This window comes from Triticum aestivum, chromosome 6B, assembly GCF_018294505.1.
Source record: "Triticum aestivum cultivar Chinese Spring chromosome 6B, IWGSC CS RefSeq v2.1, whole genome shotgun sequence".
NCBI classification, from domain to species: Eukaryota; Viridiplantae; Streptophyta; class Magnoliopsida; order Poales; family Poaceae; genus Triticum; species Triticum aestivum.
Genome location: NC_057810.1, coordinates 442,591,600 through 442,606,069, shown reverse-complemented (window position 1 = coordinate 442,606,069; position 14,470 = coordinate 442,591,600). Strand labels below are relative to the sequence as shown.

At 43.2% G+C, this 14,470-nt stretch overlaps 1 protein-coding gene across 1 annotated transcript; it reads left to right on the top strand.

The window, feature by feature from the left end:
• The first annotated feature begins 5,162 nt into the window (after positions 1-5,162).
• On the top strand, positions 5,163-10,457 carry LOC123137390 (transcription factor GTE10). Its single transcript, XM_044557133.1, has 10 exons — positions 5,163-5,535; positions 5,839-7,099; positions 7,192-7,329; positions 7,991-8,058; positions 8,637-8,706; positions 8,801-8,860; positions 8,960-9,072; positions 9,151-9,199; positions 9,283-9,404; positions 9,486-10,457. Exons 2-10 carry the CDS (start codon positions 5,872-5,874, stop codon positions 9,747-9,749), a joined length of 2,112 nt encoding a protein of 703 aa, XP_044413068.1. The 5' UTR covers positions 5,163-5,535; positions 5,839-5,871; the 3' UTR covers positions 9,750-10,457.
• The last annotated feature ends 4,013 nt before the right edge of the window (positions 10,458-14,470 follow it).

Here is a 14,470-nt window from a genome sequence, read left to right as displayed (position 1 = left end):
TATCTCTGGACCATTCCGGAGTTCCTCGTCATGTCCATGATATCATCCGGGACTCCGAACAACATTCGGTCACCAACATACATAACTCATATAATATTATATCGTCAACGAAACGTTAAGCATGCGGACCCTACGAGTTCGAGAACTATGTAGACATGACCGAGACACATTTCCGGTCAATAACCAATAGCGGGACCTGGATGCCCATATTGGCTCCCACATATTCTACGAAGAACTTTATCAGTCAAACCGCATAACAACATACATTGTTCCCTTTGTCATTGGTATGTTACTTGCCCGAGATTTGATCATCGGTATCTCAATACCTAGTTCAATCTCGTTACCAACAAGTCTCTTTACTCGTTCCATAATACATCATCCCGCAACTAACTCATTAGTTGCAATGCTTGCAAGGCTTTAAGTGATGTGCATTACCGAGTGAGCCCAGAGATACCTCCGACAATCGAAGTGACAAATCCTAATCTCGAAATACGCCAACCCAACAAGTACCTTCGGAGACACCTGTAGAGCACCTTTATAATCACCCAGCTACGTTGTGACGTTTGGTAGCACACAAAGTGTTCCTCCGATAAATGGGAGTCGCATAATCTCATAGTCATAGGAACATGTATAAGTCATGAAGAAAGCAATAGCAACATACTAAACGATCAAGTGCTAAGCTAACGGAATGGGTCAAGTCAATCACATCATTCTTCTAATGATGTGATCTCGTTAATCAAATGACAACACATGTCTATGGCTAGGAAACATAACCATCTTTGATCAACGAGCTAGTCAAGTAGAGGCATACTAGTGACACTTTGTTTGTCTATGTATTCACACATGTATTATGTTTCCGGTTAATACAATTCTAGCATGAATAATAAACATTTATCATGAAATAAGGAAATAAATACTAACTTTATTATTGCCTCTAGGGCATATTTCCTTCAAAATCTCATCCAACCCATCACCGTCCAGCAAGCCTACAATGCAATTACTCACGCACGGCGGTAAGCATCATGAAATTGGTGATGGAGGATGGTTGATGATGACGACGGCGACAAATCCCCCTCTCCGGAGCCCCGAACGGACTCCAGATCAGCCCTCCCGAGAGAGATTAGGGCTTGGCGGCGGCTCCGTATCGTAAAACGTGATGATTTCTTCTCTCTGATTTTTTTCTCCTCGAAAGTCAATATATGGAGTTGGAGTTGGCCTCGGAGGGCCACCAGGGGGCCCACGAGGTAGGGGGCGTGCCCAGGGGGGCGCCCGCCACCCTCGTGGACAGGGTGTGGGCCCCTGGTCTTCATCTTTTGCGAGGATTTTTATTGTTTTTTCTAAGGTATTCTGTGGAGTTTCACGTCATTCCGAGAACTTTTATTTTTTGCACATAAAACAACACCATGGCAATTCTGCTGAAAACAACTTCAGTCCGGGTTAGCTCCATTCAAATCATACAAGTTAGAGTCCAAAACAAGGGCAAAAGTGTTTGGAAAAGTAGATACGACGGAGACGTATCAGTCGCGCTCCCTCCCATGGGGAGTTTGAATTGGACTAGTGGAGGGGGTGTGCCCCCCTTCCCTTCTCTTCTTCCTCTCCCTTTCCCCTTTCCCCCTCCGGAAGAAGGAAAAAAGGGGGGGCGAATCCTACTAGGAGTGGAGTCCTAGTAGGACTCCTCCCCCCTTGGGGCGCCCCTTGGTGGTCGGCCTTCTCCCCTCCTCCTTTATATACAGGGGCGGGGGGCACCCCAAAGCACACTAATTGTTTAGCCGTGTGCGGTGCCCCCCTCCACCGTTTACTTCCCCGGTCATATTGTCGTAGTGCTTAGGCGAAGTCCTGCGCGGATCACTTCACCAACACCGTCATCACGCCGTCGTGCTAACGGAGCTCATCGACTCCAACGACACTCTGTTGGATCAAGAGTTCGAGGGACGTCATCGAGCTGAACATGTGCAGAACTCGGAGGTGCCGTACGTTCGGTACTTAATCGGTTGATTTGAGAAGACGTTCGACTATATCAATCGCATTAAGTTAACGCTTCCGCTTTCGGTCTATGAGGGTACGTGGACACACTCTACCCCTCTCGTTGCTATGCATCTCCTAGATAGATATTGCGTGAGCGTAGGATTTTTTTTGAAATTGCATGCTACGTTTCCCAGCACCGTTGTGTTGGCGTGGAGCAGCCATCGGCAAGGTGTGTCAGCGAGTTGTCTTCGACACCCTCATCACTCAAAGCCTAGAACAAATTTGGGAACTGATTTAGCTTGGGGAATAGTCGGGAATACAGAAAGCCAACACAAAGTAGGTGAATGAGCTGAACATGAATGTTTGTTCTTGCTTGTGTCGGGGGGTAGGTAGCTCTGCATTGGAGAAAATAAGTGCCACGCGAATGTTAAAGCAGCCTAAGCAGCCATACAAAGCAGTTGTGTGTTACGGATCAAAGAAAATTTCGAGACGCTACACAATTTTTTTGAGTCTAAACACACCTTATTAATCAACAATATTTATAGGGATACAATGGATGTCTTGGGGGGGGGGGTTGAGAAGCCACATATGGCGTCCAAAATCTAGGCAGAAGCGTGTTTAGAGAGGCTATGAATCTCAATATTTGTGCCTCTTCCTTCGAAGATGAAGGAGCAATGATCAAACTGGCCAATAATAGATATAATCTCTCTAACTAGGCTAGCATGTGTGCCTCCCGTGTTCTTATGAATGTCATTTACCACGACCCAACAGTTCGATGCAATGACGACATGTGATAAAGAGAGGTCTAGAGCGAGCGCTTGTGCCTCTCAACAAGGTAGGGCCTCAAGCAAAGCTGGGCCAGTCACTCCCTTTGTTCTGATTATCAAAACTCTGACGTAATTGCCAGCTGAATCACTGCAAACTGTATTGTAGGATCTCTCGTTAGACGCTACGCAGTTTGCACCAGTGTACAAGCACTCAACGTTGTATAATACCTCATCCCCCACGTCTTTTAGTGGCCTACTCTGCCTATGAGAAAACATAGTTATGCCAAACCCAGCGAGAACCATCGGCCCAGTCTTCTCATTCGAGATACGTGCTTCCCTTCATGCGAAACACGAGAGCTTCTCGCATTAAGCGAGATAGATGGATCTCTCGCGTCGAACGATACAGTAACGGGCCGGCCCATTGACGCAAACTTAAAACAAGAAATAAAGTGGAGAGAAACTGGGTGCACTAGGGTTCGAACACAGGATCTCTTGGATGAGAGAAAGCGCGACTAGCCATCTACTCCACGTTGGGCCATAAGCTAGTAGGGCGGACCTACTTGAAGTGAAGTAGTTGGGGTTTCTGTGATCCGTGACCAACTAGTAGGAAAAGACCTATATTTTGTCTTCTTCATTTTTCTTTTTCTTTTATCATCTCTTTTATTTTTTTGGTTTCTTATTTCTTCCTTGGTTTTCTTTTTTTCGTCCTTATATTTATTTAGTTATTTTCTTCTTTTGGTTTCTTTCATTTATGGTTTTTATCTGTTTTTCTCTTCCTTCTCATTTTCTTCTTTTTTATTTTCTTTCTTTCTGTTCATATTTTAAATTTTCCTTTGTTTTTATTGGTTATCACAGCTTTTCTATTCTTTTTTGCATTTGTTTGTTTGCTTTTTATTTTTTGTATTCTTTCTATTTTCATTTTTTTGTTTTTCATTCTTTCTTTTGGTTCTCATAATACATTTTTCGCATACATCAAGGACATTTTTCTAATATATTTTTGACATTTTACAAATGCAAGTTTAACATTTTCTGAATACATGGCCAACATTTTTTCTAGACACATTTTAAATATTTTTAAATACTTGATTAACATTTTTCAGATATAAGATTAACATTTTTTGTATACACATTCAACATTTTTTCTATACATTTTAAAAATATTTTCAAACACTAGATTAACAATTTTCAAATTCAAGATTAACATTTTATTAATATATGGTCAACATTTTTTATGCATATTTGACATTTTTCAAATGCTTGATTAACATTTTTTTAAAATAATGTTACATTTTTTGAACACATGGTCAACATTTTTTATACACACATTCAACATTTTTTAAATACCCATTCACCTTTTTTTCAAATGCTTTATTAACATTTTTATATACAAGATCAACATTTTCCATCATTTTTAATACATGGTCTATTTTTTTGTATAAACATTTAACATTTTAGAAATGCTTTGTTAACATTTTTTAAATACTCGTTCAACATGTTTTAAAATGCCTAATTAACATTTGTATATACATGATAAAAAAATTCATCATTTTTTAATACATGGTCAACATTTTTCTATACACATTTAGCATTTCCAAATGCCTGATAAACATTTTTGAAATACTTGCTCAACATTTTTTTCAAAATGCTTGATTAACATTTTTATATACATGGTCAAAACATTTCATCATTTTTTTAATACATGATTAACAGTTTTTGTATACACAATCAACATTTATTCAAATGCTTGATTAACATTTTTCAAATATCTATTTTACAGAGCAATTTTAGTATATATATGTATGTTTATTGATTATCTAAAACTACAAAAAAAAAGCAAAAAAAAAAGAGGCGATGGCCTGCCGCGGGGTGGGCCGGGCCATCTAACTCGCGTTGAGCGAGTTGGCGGAAGATGTACGCTCAAGGCAAGATATAAAGGCGGCCCGCGGGAAACACCCAGGAGAGCTTCAATCAAAAAAGAAAAACCCAGCAGGGCAGGCCAGGAGCCCCACCGCGGAAGGCACGCAGCCACGCACGTGCTTCCACGTGTCACGAGCCTTCACCTAAAAGTCACCCCGCCCTCCGCGCGTACCCAGATCCAGATCCCGCGGGTTCGACAAAAGACGGCCACTCCGCAGAAATTATCGAACCGCACGGAAACCTACCCAAATCCAATGACATGCGGGCCCGAAAAACTTGTCGCCCCACGATACATCGTCAGACAGCGTGCGATCCTTGTCCAAACAGAAACCTTGTCGAACAAAGTCAAAGAGCGGCCCCCTCCACGTCACGTCGGCCACGGGGGGCCCCGCTCCCAGATCTCCCCGTCCGCCCGTCCGATCCCCGCGAACCGACGGCCAGGATCCGGCAGGCACCGCCCCGGAACCCCCCGCACCTATAAATACCCACCAAGAGAGCGCCCACCCCGCGCGCGTCAAGTCGCATCCAACCGAATCGTTTCGCTCCGTCCCGCTCCACTTCGGGTCTCGACCTCGTGCGCAGGATCCAGATCCAACTCCACTTCGGGTTCGGGCTCGGGCTCGGTCGCTTCGGCAAAGGAAAAAGGATTGGCAGCGCGACGAGACGACTGGAGGCGCGAGGAAAGGAGAACAAGAGAGAAGAAAGAGGAGGAGAGAAGATAAAGGAAATAGGATAAGGGGGAGGCGACTCGAACCCGCGGCGGCCACCGCGCGCGCTCTCCAGATCCGGCGCAAGTCCAGCTCGCTGCCGCGCTCACCAAGGGAGAAGGACGCCTCGCTCCGGGATCCCGACCTAGGGTTCCCCGCGCCTCAGATCCAGCCTCCAGGTCCGTGCCTGCATCCTCTTTCGCTTCGAATCTGTTCGGCTGTTATGATTTGGGGGTTTTCGCTTTCGGGTCGGTAGGCGTCTGGTTCTGGGCGCGAATTAGAAGATTTGAGCGTTAGGCTGTCGGATTTGTGCTATATCGCTCGGTACGGATTGGTAATGTTAGGGTTTTGCTGCAGAGCATTTGAACACCTGTAAATTTCGATTTGTGTGTTTCCATTTAAATCCCGGCAAGGTTTCAATTCGGTGTGTGTGTGTGTGTGTGTGTGTGTGTGTGTGTCTGAAGATGTTTGTCATTATTCAGCAGATCTGTGCCACCTCGCTGGCGCCTGGTAACATGACACCAACGGTCCTCATGGAGTTTGCGCCGCAGAGGCAGATTAAACGGAGCTATGATGAAATGGCCTACCGAGGTGTGCCCCGTGGGTATGCAGAGACTGTTGGCGAGTCAGGCAGCCCTGTTCGTGTTGACTCGCAAGATTCGTCTGCGCCAAAACGCAAGTGCATCAGCCTTAACAGTGATGGCTTTGGAGTGAAGCGGGAGATTTTTGTCCCCTCTAAGATGTCATCGTCTGAGCGGCGGTACCTTCGCAAGAGATTCCGCTCAGAGCTTGATTCGGTCCGGGATCTCCTTAAGAAGCCAGAGTTTTTGGCCATAATGCCTGCTAGCAGGGCACCTGCGTACTCATCCTCTGCTGCCCCTCGAGCTAAAAAAGTGAAAGGGGGGAGCCATGTTCTCCGTGGTGCCAAGGGGCGCTTCTTGCCTACAAAGCCCCGGCCTGAAACATCCATGGTGTTGCCCAAAGCTACGATTCTGCAGATGTGTGAAGGTATTCTGAAGAAGCTCATGACTCAGAAATGTAGTCATATTTTTAATGTTCCGGTAGACGTGGAAAAGCTGAACATTCCAGATTATAATGACATTATCAAGCACCCGATGGACCTTGGGACCATTAAGAAGAAGCTAGATTCTGGTTCCTACACAAGGCCATCTGATTTTGCAGCTGATGTCAGGCTGACCTTTAGCAATGCGATAACTTACAATCCTCGAGGGCATGCAGTGCATGATATGGCCATTCAACTGAATAAAATGTTTGAGTCTAGATGGAAGACAGTTGAGAAGAAGTTGGCTTCTGCTGCAACGAAGCCACATGTTGAGGTTGATAGGGCCGACTCAAAGAGGAGAAAGACCCCTCCTGTTGACCGCAGTGACTTGTCAATAGAGCGTGTCAGGCCAACTGAGATTATGAAGCCGAAGATGACATTTGAGGAGAAAGAATCCTTTGGAAACTGCTTAGCTTCTTTGTCCGAGGAGCCAGAATTATTACCTGGTCACATCATTGATTTGTTACAGCAGTGTATTGACAACAACACAGATCAGCCTGGGGATGGAGAGATAGAGATTGATATCCATGCACTCAGTGATGATATACTATTAGAACTGAAGAAGCATGTCGACAAATATTTGCAAGAGAGAGATAACCAGCAGAAAAAATCAGAGCCCTCTGAGAATTGGGCTGTGAACGTTCCTGGCCTCAGTCACTTGTCCACAAATCCCTGCAAAGGTATTTTGTCATGTACCCTTTGAGGTTCTCAATAGATTTAACTTTGACACCATCAATGCACTTACTAGAGATTGGCTTTTTTGTGCACTCAGGTGGTGAGCCTATTGAGGAGGATGTGGACATTTGCGGCAATGCATCCCCTATATTGATAGGGAAGGATCCTCAGATCAGAACTAACAAATGTGGTAGTCCAAGTAGTTCCAGCAGTGACTCGGGATCTTCATCCAGCGGTGTGTACATATGAGTTTTAGTTATCTATATTTGTGTTTTGCCATTGGGTATATCCTTGTAAAACATGTTTCTCTTCATGCTACCGCTCTTTACTACTTTGACCATCTCTATATTTCTCTTCTCATGTTCATTTTATAGAGATTTGTGCTTATGTCTAGTCCATATTTTTGTTTATGTCTTTGGCTAAACGTCGTTGAAATCTGATTTTACGAGTTTACATAATGTAGTGAAGCAAAAGTTGAGAAGCAAACTTTTTTACTGTATAGGTGAACCATCTGAAATTCAGAATATTATATGAGATTGACATGTGCTGCAAATTTGTTCTTTTCATTTATTTTTTACAACCAATATTATCTCTCAGGAGACGTAGCAGAATCCATAGAAACTTAATGAAATAGTTAAAATATCAAGATGTCAGTGTCACCCAGGATGACAGAGTGTCATCCTGCAATTGTCTCACACTTATTCTTAGTGAACTGATATGTGGTGCAAGGGCACCATAGATGCTTTTTAGAAATTAGTATTGGAAACTACAGATTCTTTGTTCCAATTAATTATTTATAAACAGTCAGTCCCAGTTGTCTACAAGACCCTACTGTATATGATATATTTATCACGGTTTCTAGTCCTCAGATCGTATTTCCTATGCTGGTAATGCAGATTCTGACTCCGGCAGTGATACTGAAAGCGAATCAGAAAAGGTTGGTAGCCCAGCAAAGCTTGCGAAGGTACTTTGGCAATTTTTTACTGGGTGATCCTTCATTTAAGCCAGTTAATGCATAAGAACTATCTTAGTAGTGAAGATATGGACCTATGAAGTATGTTAGCAGGATTAAACCCGCCGGTTCTTTCTCTCCTTAGCTCTACATTCATCCATTATTCGCTTGTCATTTTCTTTACCGCCTCTGTAGTCACCAGCCCTTCTGTTCCCTCCTTGTCCAATTTATTTCTGATAGTACCACACCTTGTCAGTGTCCACTGTTAGCTTCATAGCTTGTATGGTTGTCTCGCTTTAGGCAGACTGTACCAGATCACATAACGGGTGATCTCTGTGTCAGTGTCCGCGGTTAGCTTTGTAGATTGTACTTCATGGGTTGACTCGCTTTAGTCAGACTGAACCAGATCGCAGAATGGGTGATCTGGTTGTTTGGATCTTTACGATACACTGGGTCAACTTTGATCAGTAATCATGATATCCAGTTCTACTAATGTTGTGGCAAGAGTTTATTGTTTCATTTCCATTGACTAGCCAACCTCTTATATGTGCTACCTTGTTTCGTTGCAATAATTGGTTTCTTCTTTGCAGGTTACTAAAATACCAGAACAACCTGCAGAGCAAGAAAAGAGTGATGTTATTAACCCTGTTGATGCTAACCGTAAGTTTTATCCCCAATACCCCTTTGGCTACATGTTGCGAGGAATCTGCTATTATTTGTCATACTTAACCAATTACCACTGGTTAAATCACAGACACTGCCGGTGATGTGGAACTCCGTGAGCAGGACAATGAGTCCAAGGCTGCACCTGAGGGTAAGCATGATTATGTAAGCAGGTTCATATGAGACCACTAAGGGGTCTTGGTGCATTGATCTGGTCGGATCATCTGATCCTTTCCCAATGAATATATAGGGGAGAATGCAAAACTCGACAGGCAAGTCTCCCCGGACAAGCTCTTACGAGCAGCTCTTTTGAGGAGCCGTTATGCTGATGTTATTGTTAAAGCTCGTGGGATTCTCAGCCAGGTTTGGGAGCTTTTACATCTAGCTTTCTTTCCTTCATTATTCGCTGCACCTCTTTCTGACATGTAATTACGAGCTCAGGGTGAGGGTGGAGATAAACAGGAGGAGCTGGAGAAACTGCAGAAGGAAGGTAAAAAGCATATACATCTGTTTGTTTGCTGCAAAGTAGTAAGCTCCTGCCTTTTCTAAGAATTGTCTTGCCTATGGACACAGAAAAAGAACGGCTTTTGGCTGAAGGTAATGCAGCCATGGAAGCTCGCAGAGCTGAAGCTGAAGCTGAATCTAAGCGTAAGCGGGACCTTGAGAGGGAAAAGGCTCGTCAGGCCTTGCAGGAGGCAAGTGAATGAACTGCATTTGCTGGTGCTATTGACTCATCTTTTGTCTTGTTGCTAAAAGTTTGTTTAAACCCGATGCAGATGGAGAGAACTGTAGAAATTAATGACAGCGTCCATCCCAAGGACCTAGAAATGCTTGGTACAATCACCACGGAACATATTGTAAGTTCTGTTGATGAGACGAGTCCTGAGCATTCCCAGGATGGCATGCCCAGTTTTCTTCCTGGTTCTGGCAGCATGTTGGAAAAACTTGGACTATTTATGAAAGTAGATGAGGACGAAGAGGAAGATGAGCCATGCAGTTTTCCTAGCAGCAAAGATGTGGAGGAAGTAGAGATCGACTAATGTCTGTTGACATGTTAGAGCCTTCTCGTCAAAGACAGAACAATTGCCTGTTTCAGCTTGATGAGGGAAATTGTTGGGTAGCTGTGCACATATCAGACATTTTTTTCTGAAACGGTGCACCGGATTCCCTCATCATATTTGATGGCGCTGGAGGTGTCAAGTCATGCTTGCAGGATGCATGCCCTTGGAAGGGAGGATAGAGATCGAGGCCACCATGTTATCCTGCACGGCCCTTGGAAGGGAGGCTAGAGATCGAGGCCACCATGTACAGCTGCAAATGAAAATGTGAGTTCATCTCCCAGATGAACTATTTCTCCCAGAATGGAGACGTTTCTGGCAGCGGTTGTCGGGTGTATTATGATCTGATAAAGCTCATGTAGAGCCTTGGAAATACAGGACCAAATGGTTCTGTCACACTGCTCACCTCCATCTGCACCGTGATCCAAGTGTGTTTTCCCCTAGCGGCTATGTTTCGTCAGCATAGCTTGCCTTTTTAGTTTTTGATGTTTTGTTGCTTCCTGCTGTAAATTCAAATTTTGATGTAGTCGAGGAAGTGCTTTAGTTGTTTGCTGGGCATCTGTGATGAACAGCTCCTGCTATTCTTGTAACAGGAAAAACGTGTGCAAATGTGATAATACTAAATTTAGTTCAAAAATGTTGTGAACTCCCTCACATTCATGTTCGTATTAATTAATTTTGCTGCAAAGAGATCACGTAAGCAGAGATGCGTAGCGGAGGCTGGAGAGACTATTCAAAGCGTGAAGCAGACTCGTTTCCTGAGCGAGGCGTATGGACCCCGTCGTTTTCTAATGATATTAATTTTCAGGACATTTAAACCTGGGCATCTTAGTGCATCTTTAGCAGATCCGCTAAAATCACGTCTCTAAAAACAGTAGACGAGGGTTCCTCTTAAAACGAATTTGCGGTACCATTTGTATGTCACCAACAGATCCCGTATAAGTGAACCAGCCTGTGGTTGAGATGGTTAGGTGGACAGTGGTATCCCCAATCCATCATGACTTCGTAAATCTCAGGATGATATGCCGGCTCGGAGGTGCTCATAGGGGTAGGGTGTGCGTGTGTGCGTTCATAGGGGTGAGTGTATGTGTGTGTATATGAGCGCTTGTGTCTGTACTGATGCTAAAAAAAAACAAATCCCATATAAACTAATTGAATCAATTTATGGAAGGATCCATGTAAATAGTATTCTCTTCGTCCGAAAAAACTTGTCCCTCAAATGGATGTATGTAACTCCAAGTTAGTGGTAGACTAGAAGGGTTGGGCGTGTTTTGCAGCGCCATTGATGTTGTTGGGATTCTTAAATTTCTTTACTCACTATTTCAAAATATATGGTGTTCTATTATTTTTGAAAGTCAAGCTTGTTTAAGTTTCATCAAATTTGTCGAGAAATAATATCAAATCGGTGTTATTAGATTCATCATAAAATGAATTTTCATATATTTTTGTTTAATATTGTTGATGTCGATATTTTTAGCTCTAAACTTGGTCAAAGTTAAAGAAATTTGACTTTTCAAAAAACTAATAGTCCTTATATTTTGACATTGATGAAATATTTAGTTTGGCCGGTGTTCGAGATGATGAAGTGTGTTGTATGTTTATTTATAATGAGGTTATTTGGTGGGCCTTTCGCGGCGTGATACTGCGTTATCCGCTAATTAACCCGTATTTATATGGGATTTTTTTTGCATCGGTGATTGCATGCACTATATCCATGATATAGCATCACATGGTGGCACTTTTTTCTGGGTGATGGGAGTCCGTGAGGGGTTGATGTGTTTTTATAGACCGGCTGCTACTGATTGATTTGGAAAATTGTTGGCCCGATTAAAATCGTAAACCAAATCCAAGATTGAATACTTCAATCGAATGAAAGAATTTTAAATTTAGGGAACATCGAGAATTAAAATAATTAAATGGGAGAGCTCCTTGAGAAATTGTTGACCCGATCAAAATTGAATGATCCAATTCTAAATTGAAGTATCAATTAATTGCGCAGCTTTAAAAATTAGGAAGTATAGTGTATTGTATAAAAAATGAACAAGAGAGTTTTGAGAAATTCTTGGCCCGGTCAAAATTGGTGACCAAATTCCAATTGGAGACTTCAATTGATTGTGAGGCCTCCAAACTTAGAGAGCTTAGTGATATATTATATACATCCATTTGAAGAACAAGTTTGGGACAAGCTTTTTCAGACGGAGAGGATATAAAACATCCTCACACATAAAAAGCAATCGGATACTTGCGCGGCGTGCGGCAGTAGCAGCCCGCATCAAGGTCTGGTGGTCACCGGAGGCGCTCGAGGATGATCGCGCAGAGGCGGCAGGGAAGGTCGAAAGACTGTGGCGAGAGTTAAAAGTTCCCTCGCAGCAAAAACCGCCTCCAATTCGAGATATCTACGTGATGAAGCCCATATTTTAGAGGGATATGTAAAAAATTTGCTAGACGATGACGTTTTGTGGTACCAGATATGGACATTTCTTTTGCCTCGTACTGCAAAACGACCGTTATTCTACGGGGTCTTTTGCGGGATATGCTAGAGATGCTCTTAACGAATCCTACAAAAACGCGTCCTGTAAAAACAATATATAGGCCCCTCAAACGAATTTCCAGTATTGTGCGGCATATGGCGCTACAGATCCCGTAAACTTGTACCGTAAAAATAATTTTCTACCTTTTCTCATGCTTCTTCTTTAGGACACATGCTTGGACGAACTTGAATTCCGGCCAGCCAGAACGCACGGCCATGACGCACGCATGCTTCGGCCAGAGCGCACGACTGCATGCATGCTCCGACCGGTCGTCCCAGGCTCGGCCGCCTACTTCGGCGACGCTCCGGCTGGCCGCTGCCGAGCTCCTCCACCTGTTCGTGCGAGGCGTCGCTAGGCTGCCTGGTCCTAACATGTTTATAGGTCCACTAAAAAATTACTCGAAACCTCCAAATATGATGTATGTACGGGATAATATACAGGGACTTGTAATTTTTTATGGGATCCGCTATTTTATGGGATCTATTCGGTGCGTTATTTTCAACTTGTATTGCAATTTTAAAGGTTTGTCCACTTTTACATGATCTGCTAGAGTTGCTCTCGGTCCTCCCACGCCATTAGTTAGTCTGGTTGTTTTTCGAACTGGGCTTTCCCCTTTTCCATTACTTTCATAATGGAAATACATTGTCTCAAAGTGACCGAAACCAGAAAGCTAGGGAAAGAGAAGAAGATAGCTCAGAGCAACACCAGGAAACCCACCGTCCGCGCCTATCATCAGGACAAGACCATGGGGCGGAAAGCTGTTGTCACCCAAACCGCACTACGAGCAACTGTAGAGTACTGCACTATTACAAAAGGAAACATAGACCCAATAGACACCCAACATATGGTCCAAACAGTTCCAACAACAACATCATCTTTCCAGAAGCATCAGGAAACCAAAACAAAGACGACCACCCGTTTGACGTGAAGATGGTACACGTTCACTTGGGCCAATATCTTCACGATCAACCTTGTCTGGAACTGGCCGGTCACATAACAACATTTGGGATGCATTCTCCTTCAGCATCTCCGCCCCTTTCCTCACCACATCCATCATCTCTGGTTTCTGAAGCCCTATCCAATACATTAGAAAACTAGAAGACATAAAAACAATCTCAAAGGGAGTATTTATCCATTTGAGCTGAAATGTGGCATGATTCCGGGCAAGACAAATAGCCCAACAAATTGCTGCTAGCCCAATAGTGTAAAGATTATCAAAACCAGGCAACAAAGCATAAACCCAAGCATAGTATTGCCATATAGAGTTAGGGCAACAAGAGTCCCTAACACAGACCCAACATTCCTCCACACCACTCTAGCTATAGGAGATAGGAAGAATAAATGTTGGGCCGTTTCCAACTGATCACAAAATGAACAGCTTGGGTTCCCAGACCACCATCTTTCTTTCATGTTATCTCTGGTCAGAATAGCATTCTGAAAAACCTACAACATAAAAATCTAAATTTTAAGAGGGATGTTGGCAGCCCAAATCCATTTAAAGCTAGACCCAACAAGATCCTTTTCCACCCACCTATACATAGACTTAGTAGTATACACCTTAGAGTTTTCTAACTTCGAGTACACCTCATCAGGGAGCTCACTTTTCTTTAAGCTCAAAACACCCTTCTTCACCTCTTCCCATTGGTTCATCAGATCAAGGGATAACCTTCTCCTAAAAGAAGATATATGATTCAATGTTCCCATTTTGTCTACAGTACAGTCTTGCTCGACACAAATATCAAACAATATAGGGAATTTGTCTTTAAGAGGCATCCTACCATCCAAAGTGTAGCAATATCCCCTCTATTTATTTTAATCCCCCTACCAGCCATATAGTAATCTTTGACTTCCAACAAAGGGAATCACTAACTCTTTGTTTCACCAGAGCCACAGTGGACCTTTTCAAGTATTTTGCTTTAACAATATCCTGCCAAAGCCCTTCTTTTTTTGTCAAGTTTGCACCACCACTTCACCAACAACCTTATGTTTTGTTTTCTCAAGTCTTCCACCCCAGCCTTCTTTTCTTCTTAGACCTGCAAATTCCGCTCCACTTCACCATATGTTAACCCCTCCTTTTACCTTTACTATGCCAAAATAATTTTCTTTTGGGTTTGTCTCCAGGGTGGTTTTGTTTAACAGAAACATAGACATGTAGAAGGATGGGATATGAGA